Source organism: Vidua chalybeata, chromosome 2 (genome assembly GCF_026979565.1).
Source record: "Vidua chalybeata isolate OUT-0048 chromosome 2, bVidCha1 merged haplotype, whole genome shotgun sequence".
NCBI classification, from domain to species: Eukaryota; Metazoa; Chordata; class Aves; order Passeriformes; family Viduidae; genus Vidua; species Vidua chalybeata.
In genome coordinates, this window is record NC_071531.1 from 5833999 (window position 1) to 5847672 (window position 13674).

At 37.2% G+C, this 13674-nt stretch overlaps 1 protein-coding gene across 1 annotated transcript in view; it reads left to right on the forward strand.

The window, feature by feature from the left end:
* The window catches only part of TRAPPC10 (trafficking protein particle complex subunit 10), a 38130-nt gene that overhangs the window by 6083 nt on the left and 18373 nt on the right, over positions 1-13674 (forward strand). The window contains exons 2-10 of the mRNA XM_053933117.1: positions 3396-3477; positions 4163-4298; positions 5363-5559; positions 6872-7067; positions 8181-8292; positions 9296-9543; positions 11320-11466; positions 12883-12997; positions 13470-13546. Of these exons, the coding sequence (XP_053789092.1) occupies positions 3396-3477; positions 4163-4298; positions 5363-5559; positions 6872-7067; positions 8181-8292; positions 9296-9543; positions 11320-11466; positions 12883-12997; positions 13470-13546 (1310 nt within the window). The remainder of the gene's footprint in view (positions 1-3395; positions 3478-4162; positions 4299-5362; positions 5560-6871; positions 7068-8180; positions 8293-9295; positions 9544-11319; positions 11467-12882; positions 12998-13469; positions 13547-13674) is intronic.

The following is a 13674-nucleotide window of genomic DNA, read 5'->3' on the forward strand; positions in this document are numbered from 1 at the left end:
TTTCTGTGCTGTCAGTGCACGTGGTCTGGCCATGCTGAGCTCCTCCTCAACCAGCACCCCCGATTCCCTCTCCTCAGGGCTGCTCTCGATCCATTCTCCGCCCACAGCACGTGAAGTGTTTAGTTAAGTGGTGAAGGCCCTACCCTTTGAACTCTGTCACGTAGAAAGAAAGGAAACAGTTGCTTTGTTCTTCTCTTTCTCCTGGGGTCTTTCTTTTTAATGTATGTCGCTTGAACATTACTGCTTTCAGTTGTTGTGTGTTACCACTTCATGTGCTGAAGCACCCTGTACTTGGTGTGGTATCACTGAAAGAGTTACTGTGTTCTTTCTGTGTTTGTGGGGTGTCTGTTAACTTTCAGGTCAGTTCAGACATTCATTCAGACATACATGGTTTAAAAGCTGAGCTAGGTGTTCCAGGAGGTTATCAGACTCTAATGTTACTCCCTAGTTATCATCTCTATGGGATATTTTGGTCTTACTTGCCTGTAGGTTCTGAAAAATGAAAACCCTTCTCTAGAAGGCTTCTTGATTTTAATTATGATAGGATTCCAGAATTACTTTTACTTCCCATATATGCACATCCTTCCTTGTCCTTTTCAGTTGTGTCTGATAATCATTTACACTCTGGCCCCATTACTGACAGCCATAGAATGGTTTTGCTTGGGTCTTAGTGTTGAGACCAGTCCACTGAAATGAATTTGCTGTGATATGGTTGAGTAATCATCTTTTTTGTTTCTTTTTTTTTTCTTTTTCCAAAACACCTCAAACAAAACAACCTCCTTACCAACTCGCAAAAAATGACAAAAAAGTCCTACAACAGAATCTTTGAAGCAATTCTCAGATTTTTGTGCAGACTTTTTGAGTTTGTTCTAAGTTTAAATTCTAGGGTTACTTAGGGTTTAGGAATGTTTCATTCTAAATTCATATAATTCAGTCAGATACAAGCAAAAATTCCTGTAGTGGTGGTGTTTGTATTCTCTCCTTTATTTCTTCTTTATTTTCCATCTTATTTTTTTCCTTTTTTTAAATATTTTGGAAAGTAGATCATAGATACACCAACTACTGAGGCATCAGAGGCATATATATAGAGAAGAGAAGAGAATGAGAGAATGAGACTTCTGCCGTGCTTGAGGTCTCTTGAGCCATAGGAATCTTGTTCAACACCATTCCAGAAACAGTGATCTTTTGGGACTTTCTGTTCTCTTATTTGTGCAGGTTGTGCTCTTTTCTACATGCTGTGAGGTGCTCCCCTCCCTCCCTGCAGCCCAGTACCACCCAGTTCACAATTTATTGTGCATCTTGCCAGTCTGGCAGCCCTAACAATTCCTTGCTATACTTACTGGTATCAGTACTGGTCCCGTGTCGGTGCTGTGCTGGTGTTGCCTGCTGATAACTTCATTTTAGTGTTCTTGGCTTGATCAGCTCAAACATGCTGATTACAGTAGATACAGGGTCCAGTTGAGCAGAACATGAAATGCTGCAGCACTTTGGATGTTGGAAATATGTGGTAGCAGCTTTGGTCTGTGTTCAAAGACAGCCAATGTATTTCAGATTGAAGGTCTGTTCTCACTTTTCTTCTAATCCTAGAGGGTTTTGTTGCCTTGATCATAAAACACACTCTTATGTGTATTTGATATGCCCTCAAAACCAGTGCAGGAGGAAAAGCTGACTGGTTTTAAAATGAATATACCCGTTTTAAGCTGATAATGTGATGTGTCTGTCTGAATAGCAGGGTGCTTACACATTATCCTTTAGTTCCTCTGTATTCAGTAGCAGTCTTTTTTACTTAAGACGTTGAATTTTGGAATATTTTTGTGGCATACATTAAATTTTTAGGTGCAGTGTAGAAAAAATACTTTGCTATGCTCCAGAGATAAAATATGTGGCTTGTTCTTTCCAGCAGATTTGGAGCTCACAGGCTCTCATTTTGATGTGGTCATCGTGCTGCTGCTAAGTCACTGAGCCATGTTTCACTCTCTGTGGGCAGTAATGAGTTGCAAATCAATAGACTGTTCTCGGCTTGGCTCACAGAGGTGTAGCTTGGTATAAAACAGCATTAATACTATGACTAACACTTGTTTCAGTATTCATTCAGGGCATTTGTTTGTGATCTTAAATAGCATGTGGTATGGTACACTTAATTCAGATGGGATGAAGGTGAAGGATCAAGCATAAGGTACTTTTCTGGAGAAACGGGTAAAGTACTAATTGGTTTTGTTTTATTTTTTAGCTATTTTATAAAATTGCATTGTTGAATAATAGCTAATGTGGTCAGGCATCAGAAGAGCTGGTTTTGCTTGTTCTTCCACTTAATCAGACTTGTAATTTTTTAATATACTTCATTGTGTGGTGATAGAGTTATGCTAGTGCTGGTAATCAAAGTACTATATGTGAGAATAATAATATATATGAGAAAACTGGGGAAAGGAGAGTGGACTAGAAAAGGATTTCTAAGATGAATTAAAGAATGCTAAAGGAAGGTGGAGGCAATGCCTGGCTTTGTGCCTAGATGTGAGATTGGGGGGTGGGAGTGAGAAGAAAGGATGTCAGGTACTTCTTCAGCTGCAGCTTCCAGTTCCACAGGAAGATGCGAAGATCTTCCTGTTCTGGTGTGCAGAATGATTGTGAAAAGGAAAACCACCAGGAAATAGCAGAATTGCCTATACAGCTGTTAAAATCTTAATTAATATATTGTCCTTGTCATATCCTTCCTGAACCTAAGAGAATTTAAGAATTATTGTCAAAAGGTACTGGTAATACATTTTTTTTATGTGGTAGACACTACATTTTGTTCTGATTTGTATATAAGTAGCTCCTGCAGTGGTGTTGTATTTAATGTTGTCTGGGACCTGCACTGTGTTAACAGACCTCATGTTTCTGAAGAACAGCGTGGTAGTCAGGGAGGTGTTTTGTATTAACAACAGTCCCAGAAAATGAGGAGAGAGGAATCATATCCAGTAAAACATAGAACATGTGCTAAACCAGATTTTCTTTGCGTAGGCCCAGCTACAGAATGATGGGAACCACTCTCTACCCAGTCTTCTGCTTTAGGAAGTCTAAATTCTGGAATATTTTTAAGTATACTTTTTTTAAAAAAAAGCAATGACTCCAGCTAAGGAACTGCTTGTTTTGTTTTCGGAGCTGGATCAGCTTTATGGTACTCTCTTTGGTACACAGATTATGTAGCTCTGTGGAAAATCACAGTAGGAAGTTTGTAACAGTGTCTGCTTAAAAGCGTTTTATTAGGTCTTGAGAGTGATTAAAAAAACTCTAGTTTAGTGCTGGACTCCAGTTTCCACATAGCAGACAAAATTAAATGTTCTTAATAACAGCAGACCATTAGTAGAATAGCATATTAATCTACTTTCTAATATATTAATGCCTTTCATTTTCAGGTGCTGGAGATCAGAATTTATTTACTTCCTTGTACCCTACACTTTCTCAGCAGCTTCCTAGAGAACCCATGGAATGGAGGAGGTAAAGTTACATTTTATTCTGTGATGCTGTTTCAATGTCTGGTTTTGACCTGGGTAAATGTGTATTTGTTGTGTTCTGAGGAGCTCTTACCATAAACTGAGTTGAACGGAGCAACTGACTCGAAGAAATTGAAGAAATTAGATAATAAAGTGAATGTTGTGCACTTCAGGATGATCTTCTCGACCCTTCAACTTTGCCTAAAGAAAATGATAGTAATGCTGTGTTTCTCTTCCTGATTTTGTGGTTTGTGGGTTTGTCTTGTTATGCTTTGATGTAGTTTGGCAGCTGTGTTCTAAAAGTGATATGCTTTCTTCTCAATGAGAATATAGGTAGAACTCACATGGAATTAGATGTATTTCCCTTCAGAAATACATCTAATATATTTGAATGTTTTGTGATTGGAAAAAATTTTGGGGGAATTCTCTTATTTGGTGTTTTCTACTTGTCCTAGAAATAGAGAAAATCTTTTACTGAAAGAAAGCTGAAGAGCTTCTAGCTGCTGTTCTTCAAAAAGGAACTTTTATCTCATTTCAAGCAATACTAAATTTTAGTTGACTTTATACCAACTGCAGTGAGTGTAGTTTGTGGGTTTCCAGTGCCAGAATATTTCAGTTTATTTCTCTTCCCCACAAGACATGTTCATTTTTCTATTCTGTCCACTAATTTCAGTTTTTAAACTCTGTAGGTCTTACGGCCGTGCTCCGAAGATGATTCACCTGGAATCCAACTTTGTTCAGTTTAAAGAGGAGCTACTACCCAAAGAGGGGAATAAAGCCCTTTTGACTTTTCCCTTCCTTCATATTTATTGGACAGAATGTTGTGTAAGTACTTGGAAAAACTCAAATTTAAAAATTAAATTGTTCACATAAGCCTGAAAAGCAAATGAAAATAACAGACAGCACAAGCAGAAAGTTAAACAATTAAGTCTGGGTTGCATGAGCATGCATACCTGATATATTGCTGGAAACAAAACTTAGTTTGAGCACTTCTGGCCGTAAGCAGTATCTGTTTGTAATGTTACTTGACACTAAGAGGACAGGCATTTGAATAACTTGTTTTCAGTACTTTGTCACAAAAACCCCCAGGATACTGCAGTGGACTGTGCACTTTCTTTGTAAGACAGAAGTGTGGCCAGGCTAGTTCAGTTATGATCTGTTACTGCACCGAAACCTAAGATACGCTTTTTTTTTTCTTTAGTTCCATCTTCTGGTACTGGTGGATGTCAGCAATTTAACTGGGCAAGATTTGGAATGTCTTAATCCTGTTTATCTCCAGTTCACTGCCTTTTGGTTTGCCTCTGTTGTGAATTAATTATCCACTTGAAGGTCACAGGTGGTATCTGATCTGTGACCAGTCAAAAAGAATCCAGAACAGCCTTAAGAATTATCTGAATTTATCTGTGTGACACCAACCCAGAAGCAAAATAATTACAAACAATGGTTCTGCTTTTTTAAATTTCTTTTTAATGGAAAAGCTTTTAAACAGGTTGAGATTTGAGCAGTGCAGAAGGTGGAAATATCACACTTCTGTTACTATGTGAGAATAAAACAGTTCAGCTTTGTAATTTCAAACATGTTTTTATTGTAAAGCTCCAGAAAGTGTAAAATAAAGAGCTTAAATGATGTTTAAAAATTTCAGTCATGTAAAGAATAATAATGTACTAAGTATTATATTTGCTGTAAACCAAAATATTAGAAATGAATTAAATTAAAAGACTAGAATTTTACTATGCTTTACCTTACTTGATTTTTTCCAGTAAGTGAACTTACTGTCACTAATTCCATTTGGTATGTCTTTCTGTTTGCCTTCTTTTGGAACAAAACTTGCCTTTTGAAATTGTTCAGAATGTCTGTTTGGTTTGATGATTCACCACTTCTCATCCCAGGACACGGAAGTGTACAAAACCACAGTCAAGGATGACATCACCAAGTGGCAGAACGTTCTCAAAGCTCACAGCTCCGTGGACTGGCTGATTGTGGTGGTTGAGAGTGATGCCAAGAAAAAGAACAAAACCAATATCCTTCCCCGAACCTCTATAGTAGATAAAATAAGGAATGACTTCTGTAACAAGCAAAGTGACAGGTAAGCATTCTTGGGCTTGCAAACATTTTCATCTTTTGACCAGTGTGCTGATTTATAAACTCAGCTCCATATGCAAGACATTCCTTGCTCATTTAAAGACTTCCCTTGATGTCCAGCATTCAGACTGGTGGCTCTGTAAGAACTGTGCTTTGAAGAAGGCTGGCACAAAGAATAAATTTTATTTTCAGTTTTCCTGGGTTTGTGGCAGCTTTGAAATGTGTGTCAAATAGATTTCAAGTATCTCCTCCTGGCTTAGAGAGGTTTAAGGGGAACAGTGTGATGTTAATCAGCTTTTAGACCTTCAGGGTTTTTTGTTTGCTTAGTTGCTTGCAAAAGTCTTACCAGAGTTGCAGGTAATGGGAGCGAGGTGAGTAGGGAATATGAAGCCAATAGGGCTTATGTTTTGCCATTGTACTTTCTGCTGTTCACTTAATCACCTTTCTACTCTGAGATAATTGACATAAGGCCAGTTTCTTCAGATGTTCTTATTCTAAGGAAATAGTAATGCATGTAAGAAACTGTTCTTGCTTTCATTAAAGCCAACTTTAATGAAATAGGATTTTCTAATCAGAAATAGTGTTTTACTTTGATGAGAGATCTTCCTGTCTTTAGAGATATCATTAGTTTTTTGGATGTTAATAAATTGTGATAGAAAAACTAAGGAAGGACGATGCTCTGAAAAGTCAATTTATTTGTAAATTAATGGGATCTGTTTATTTTCTGAGAAAAGCAGAGGAAGTTTTAACACATAGCATGTGTAAAACCAGATTGAGATATTTCAGGAATCTATTATGGATGATTATTTAGAGTGAGTTAGGAAAGGCTGACTATATGTGATCAAATAGATCCTGATTTTGTATAATCTTTACCAGGAGTAGCTATATTTGCTGTTCTGCTGATTTGTATTGCTAGACAGACTTTTCTTTTCTAGGTTAGCTACAGCATTACTTATATTTAAGTAGTTAGAAAAATATATCCATTATTTGCTTCAAAAAAAATAAAAGCTTTAGAGTACTCAATCTGGGTAAAATACTTAACTCTTCTCATAAACTATATCACATGACAAAGTTTTTTAAAAGCTACCAAGCACCAGCCAAAAAAAAAAAAAAAAACAACAAAACCCCAACATAGCTGCCTCCAAACAAACAAACAAACAACCTTCATCTAGTTTTTTTTCTTCTGATTAATATGGAATGAAAAACTAAATATTGTTCATTCTGAATTTGTCATGAATTCACAGTATTCAGCTGGGCATTTATATGTGAATTATGTGTTTTCCTCCTCAAATAGAGTTTTATCAATCTCTTTACAGATGTGTGGTACTTTCTGACCCTTTGAAAGACTCTTCCCGTTCTCAGGAATCTTGGAATGCCTTCCTGACCAAACTCAGGACATTGCTTCTCATGTCCTTTACCAAAAACTTAGGCAAGTTTGAAGATGACATGAGAACTCTGAGAGAGAAAAGGACGGAGCCAGGGTGGAGCTTCTGCGAGTATTTCATGGTCCAGGTAAGAGTCTCTTGATATTGAAGAAAATACTTGAGTCCTAGTTTTAAAAATGGTGCTTTTTTTGTTGTGGCTGGATTTCTGGTACTTTTAATGTTCTGATCATTTTGAGGGCTGTGGCAGGAATTATGGAGACTGATTTAAAAGCAGCATTTTTGGATCCTGTTTGCAGCAGGTTTGAGTTACCTTTTAATACAGGTAATGCAGTAATTCAGCTTCCTGCTGTGAAAAAAGCAGAATCTCTTCAGGCTTGTCAAAATTTTATGAATCTCAATTGAAGCAAACAAATTGAATCTAAAAAGTGTTTTAGTAGTTGATCTTGAATTTGGGGTAAATGTCCTGTTACTGTGCATACACACTCAAACTTGGAATTGGTATTTAATATGAATGCTGGTGTTATCTTTGTTCAGATTGTTATCAGTATTTATGGAGGTGATGTTGAGAAAAGTGTCTGTTTTGAAGTAATCCATATAGAGAGTGCCATGAATTCTATTTTCTATGTAGTTATAAACACAATTTTGTTTTAGCTGGTTTAGAGAAAAGCAAGAACCTCTTGTTTTATAGAATTAAAGATCTTGATTCCTTTGGAATTTTCTGGTTCCTGTATAATGCTGATGTCTACTCCACTGCATCCTCATGTCTCCTTTGACTGCATGTGCTATCTTTTGCATAGGATATATCTTATTTTGAGGCCTTTTCTACTTAGCAGTTTGGCTTTGTGTACAAAAAACCCTTTTATGATGCACTGCAATTGATGCCTTCACAGTGTAAACTGAGAGGAAATCATCAGTACTATTATGGGAGATGAGTCTTCAGCATTTATTCACTTATTTATTTAAATTCAAACTTTTAATAGATCTATGAGCAATATCTTGTAGTGAATCAGGATCTGGATACACATCAGAATTTACTGGCAGAGCTGTATGATTTAATCTTCTTTTGTGGACCTCCCTGTGTTGGGAAGAAAGCTGCTTCAATGGCAGGTTTTTCTATACGTGTGAAATGAAAATCAGAAAAAGTAGTTCCTGGAGCTCTGTGGATAGATGAGGACAGGCTGTAGTACCAGACATAAATAACGTCAGTGACATGTTCCCTGTATTGCTTGTGTGCCAAAAGGAAGAGCTGGCCTTTGTCTTTGAGATGCTGCAGCAGTTTGAGGATGCCCTGGTGCAGTATGATGAGCTGGATGCCTTGTTCTCTCAGTATGTTGTCAACTTTGGGGCTGGTGGTAAGTGTCTGAAAATGAGAAATAAATGTTGAGTGCATGAATTCCTTCACTGTGCTGAGCAGCCCTGTGCTTTGGGCAGTCACAGGGAGGCTGCACCAGGCAGTTTGTGATCTTGTTTTATGCTGTGTGCAAACACAAATGTCCATCAGTTACAATCTTACCAAAATCTTGTTTCTTGTCTGTGAGGCTTAGAAGCAATTTTTAATGAAAACCTGTGTTTTGCTCTAATGGGATGATGGTTACAACCAGAGCCCTGAACTTTGAAATGACACAAGTATTGATCTGGCTGAGATACAGCTGCTGTTTTTACAGCTCACTGCTAGGTTTTTCAGTAAAGAGCTTCCTGGAAAAGTGCATTCAGTGTTGCCTCAAATTACACAAGATGTTTGGTAATCACTGCAAAACTTAATAGAAATAGGTGCTTAATCTGCACTACAGAAGATTTAACTTCATTTTCGAGAAAAATTACTGTGCAAGAAGTATCAAATAGCTTTAAACTGTTTTAATGAGCTAAAGCATATGCTGTTATATAACAGCTTTAATCAGATATGTTTTATGAACCTGGTGAAAAGATACTGCAGGAGTAATTGCAGTGAAATAGATTTGTGCTGACTGAACCCAATGCAATACCTAGAAGTGGGGGCACATCCGTTTATGATGGCTGAGTGAGAAATATTTAAACAGATAAAGCTTTTTTGTTTTGAACCTCAGGTAGGCTTAATTGCTAATAAATAAATGAGAAACTGGTTGCCATTATACTGATAACAAACATACAATGAAGACAAAATGCCTATGGGAAATGAATGTGAAATTAAGTTATCTTACCTCGCTGTGGAAGTTCTGGAGGGTTTTTGGTTTGCTTTTTGAAGTTAGGACATTAAGTCATTTATCCATGTGATAAACTTGGGAAGGACTAAGGCAGCTCACAGCCTCTGAAGGGAGGATGAAGAGGCTTTCCTAGAAAGCAGTGGTTGATTCTTGGATATTAACTTTGTTTACTTAGATGGTGCAAACTGGCTGACCTTTTTTTGCCAGCCAGTGAGGAGCTGGAATGGTTTAATTCTGCGGAAGCCAATAGACATGGAGAAGAGAGAGCTGATTCAGAACCAAGAGGCGACGCTGCTGGACCTGCGCAGTTACCTGTTCTCCCGGCAGTGCACGCTGTTGATCTTCCTGCAGAGGCCATGGGAGGTTTCCCAGCGAGCACTGGAGCTTCTTCACAACTGTGTGCAGGAGCTCAAGCTCTTGGAAGTGAGTCAGTGTCACCTGTTCCATATGTGAATTATTTCATCCAGTGGTGATCTAACAAGATCTTTCAAGTTTAGCTGTTGGCCAGCTGTTGACCAGCATTCAATAAGGGCTGGCTGGGAGTTATCAAAATGATGCTGTAATAACAATTGTGCTGCTGTTGATTGTGTCATCATGAGGATGTCTTTGGCAAGAAATTTAGAGACATCACATCTGGGAGCCAAATCTGTTTAAAGTGTTTTAGTCTTCCTTCCAGTTCTTCTAACTGGAAAGTTATCCTCTAAACTGGTAATCATTTGTCTGCGTCTTTTATGGATTTATTACCAATCTGTTGAACTCTAGCTCCCATAATTTAAATCTATAGTGTTGTATTGAAGGAAATAAGGCAGAGTGGTTATTATGCTGTTATGCTGGCTAATCCTCTGTAACAAAAAGAAGAGATTATTTCTGAATATCACTTTGTGGCTTACCCATGTCCTCATCCCATGGGTGCTCTGTTAGTTTTATCTGTGCCATTATAACAGCAGCTGCTAACTTTTGCCTGTTTGACATTGTGGTAGTAAGTTCCATCTGTTCATCTGCATTTAAAAACTGCAAATCTGCTTCAGATGCTTTGCTGACACCTTAATGTGTTCTCAAACTAATGTGTAATTCCCACAGATAGTAGTATTTGTGTGTGTATTTTATGTTGATTTTTTTTTTTAAATTTCCAAAGTGTAGCCTTCTAGATCTCTGAAGGCACTTCCTACAGTTCCCCTTTTGCTGCACCCCACGTCTGTCCTGTGCCCCCAGTGTTTGGAGTTTTCCTCTGCACTGTCTCTAATTCTGATGTTCCTGTCTTGCTGTGGTGATCCAGACTGAATGCAGTGTTCTGACTGTGAGACAGTGGCACTTAATTGTGCATAGCTTGTACTTATTCCTGTTGTGATCCTTTTTCTTAATGCCGGCAAACCTCTTAACGTGGCTTGACACCACTGAACACGCAGCAGAAATCTAAACTACTCTCTTCTTAGGATCTTTGTATTCCTAAAAATTCTTTCAGAATTCAGATCTTTATTATTTCTTCATACTTTAGACTTTCCTATCCCATTAGTCACTTAGTTTATTATGGGTTTTAGGACTTTAAAAGGAACATTTTTGCATGGGTTATGAATAGGATTTTGAAACACCATTATTGTGTCTATATTCCATGTCTTTAGTTATGCTCATCTTTATCTTAAATCTTGAAAATATTTTAGTATCAGACTCTCTTGTCTTTCTTTGTCTTTCTCTTTTTATGTCCCTTTGTTTTCATCTCCATTTTATAATTAATTGTCCATGACAGATGTCTTATCCTTCAATGAATAAGCTTATTTTTGTGAAGGAATCTTAGAGACTATTTTGTTTTTTCCAGGTTTTTAACATTTCTGTATACTTTTCATTTCAGTCTCAGTTAGAACTGATGTCTCCTTAGAGAAGTAGTAGTCTACGTACAGAAATTTTTCTTAACTCTGTATTCCTTAAGCTGAGTTTTCAGACTTCTGGAATTTTTCCAAGACCTATTAGTCTTCCTTCTCTTGCATCTTGATGAATGTATCAATTCTAGTTAATATGTTTCATGAACTAATATATATAAATTACTCAGGAAGCAGCAAGAGTTGAGCTGTGCTTTTGTGTATTCTGAGAGTAAATTCTTCCAAGAGGTTTTGCTGTGTTCTATCAAGAAAAGTACTTTTGCTGAAGTATTTTCTCATCTGATGATGGTTTATTTCCCAGTTAATTTTATCTCTTCATCTCCAGGTCTCAGTACCTCCTGGAGCTTTGGATTGCTGGGTGTTTTTGAGTTGCTTGGAAGTCTTACAGAGAATAGAGGGCTGCTGTGATAGGGCTCAAATAGATGCAAATGTTTCCCACACAGTTGGCCTGTGGAGCTATGCCACGGAGAAGGTGAGTGAATGATGTGTTGGGGTGCTGGTATTACAATGTTAAAATAGAGTATTTGTTTCCCTGGAACAGATTTGGTCCTTTTTATTATGGAATTTAATACTGGGTTCTGTACATTGTGTTGAGTCTAGTCTAGATGAGACATCCATGTTTCAAGTTCCACTTACTCTGTTCCAATGAAAGAGGTGATGTTTGAGGTTGCTACTGCTTTCCACTGCTGAAAAACATTTTAGAAAGAAGGTAAACTCCAGAAACTATTGAAATAGTCTACTGTGGTATCTGTGGATGTTTTTGAAGACCAACATCTTTTGAAGACTCACCCTTTTGTTTGCATAGCCTGTAGAATATTTGCTTTTTATTTTAATTATAATTTGTGCATGTTTCAGTAGACTTAATAATCCTCTAATTGAGCCCTTGAGGTCCTTGTTTTATTACAAAATCAGAGAAATGAAATTTCACCTTGAAGAGTTACTGCTAAAAAAAAAAAAAGAGGGAGGATGGAGATCAGAATAAAGGAAGGAAAGAATTGTTTAAAATGGTAATTGGTGCATCAGATTCTTCCCATTCTCTTTACAGTTTCTAGGGAAGATAAATTCCAATGTGAGCTGGAAATGTTCTTCCCTTCCATCATTTTTCTAACACAAAGAGTAAAGGGAAGAATTTTAGAATAATGAGTAGCAATAAGGTGGAACTGACTGAATGAAGAAATTTAGCAACTAGTGACAAAATTAAGTGGAGTTTAAAACAAATTTTTAAAAAAGGGCTAATGTCCATCCCCATTTTTTATGTGACAAGCTGAGACCTTTATTCCTTTGCAGGCTAACCTCTGTAGTTGATTGAATTTTCTAGGTAAATTAACCAAATGGCCAATACCTAAGAGCTGCTTTAAGATAATATTCTGGGTGTTGAGCCACCAGCTGCTGTCTAGAAGGGGTTTTATGGTAGTTAACTCTGTTAACACTTTTAGCTGTGCTAATCTCTTTTTCAGGAAAGTTTTCATCTAAATACAATACTTGAGATGAATTTGCAAGCTGCCTAATCACTGTACTGCAGACTTGCCTGCTTTTCTTGATTATGCAGTTTTCAAAAATACAGATACAACTCTTAGAAATAATCTTTGGTCCTAACTGCTGAACATCTCAAGCTTTGTGTCTGTGTTGAAAACCAGAAGGATTTACTCAGGTTAGGTGCTGTGCATGTAAGGATCTGTGTGTGTAAGCACATATTCCAATACTTGGGTCATTAACTTATATGCAATTTCATTCCTTAATAAGTTACTTTATACTTTAAGAATAACAGTTGAGATCCTATGAGCAGCATAATATGAAAGCAATGACAATGGAACAATATAATAGAACAAGAGGAGTTGTATATTGATTTTATAGCCTATTGAAAGCAAGCATCTGGCTTCTCTTGCAGTTAAAATCTCTGGGTTACCTGTGTGGACTTGTGTCAGAGAAGGGACCCAATTCAGAAGACCTTAACAGGACTGTGGATCTGTTAGCAGGGCTGGGAGCAGAACGCCCTGAAACAGGTACTTCCAGGAAGGGTGGAATTCCTTCAATAGCTGATGTTGTCTGAAATGCATAGCATAGAAGTACATCAGTAATCTGTATTTTCAAGTATCCCTACATATACACAAACACATTAATAGAATTTTATCTCTTGCAAATTCTTTTAATGTCTATTTAGTATTTCAGACTACCAGTGCATCTCCTTACTGTTACAAGTATAAATTTTTCCATTGATGCTCCACTTAGCATTTAGGTGATTGGTCTTGAACAGCACTGGATTTGAATTAAGGTCTTAATGCTTTCAGATAAGTATTTAAAATAAAATTATTGGAAAAACAAATGGAGCATCCTTGATTGTGTGCAGATAGATAACCTGCATGTGGAGCTGCACTCTCCACTTTCTACTGGAGAAAAAGAAGGGATGGGGTGTGGGGGGTGCTGTTCTCAGAATGTGTTTGTAAGTAACAGCTCTTGTCCTGCTTTTTTCCAAAGCCAATGCATCACAGAGCCCTTACAAGAAACTCAAAGAGGCCTTATCATCTGTAGAAGCTTTTGAAAAACACTACTTAGTAAGTATGAGTTTTGGTTATTTATATTAGTTTTGTGTGTGTTTGCACTGTAGATTAAATAGGGCCAAAGTTTTCAAACCTGAGAAGATACATTGAGAACATAAATTTGTATTTCCATGTTTTGGTAT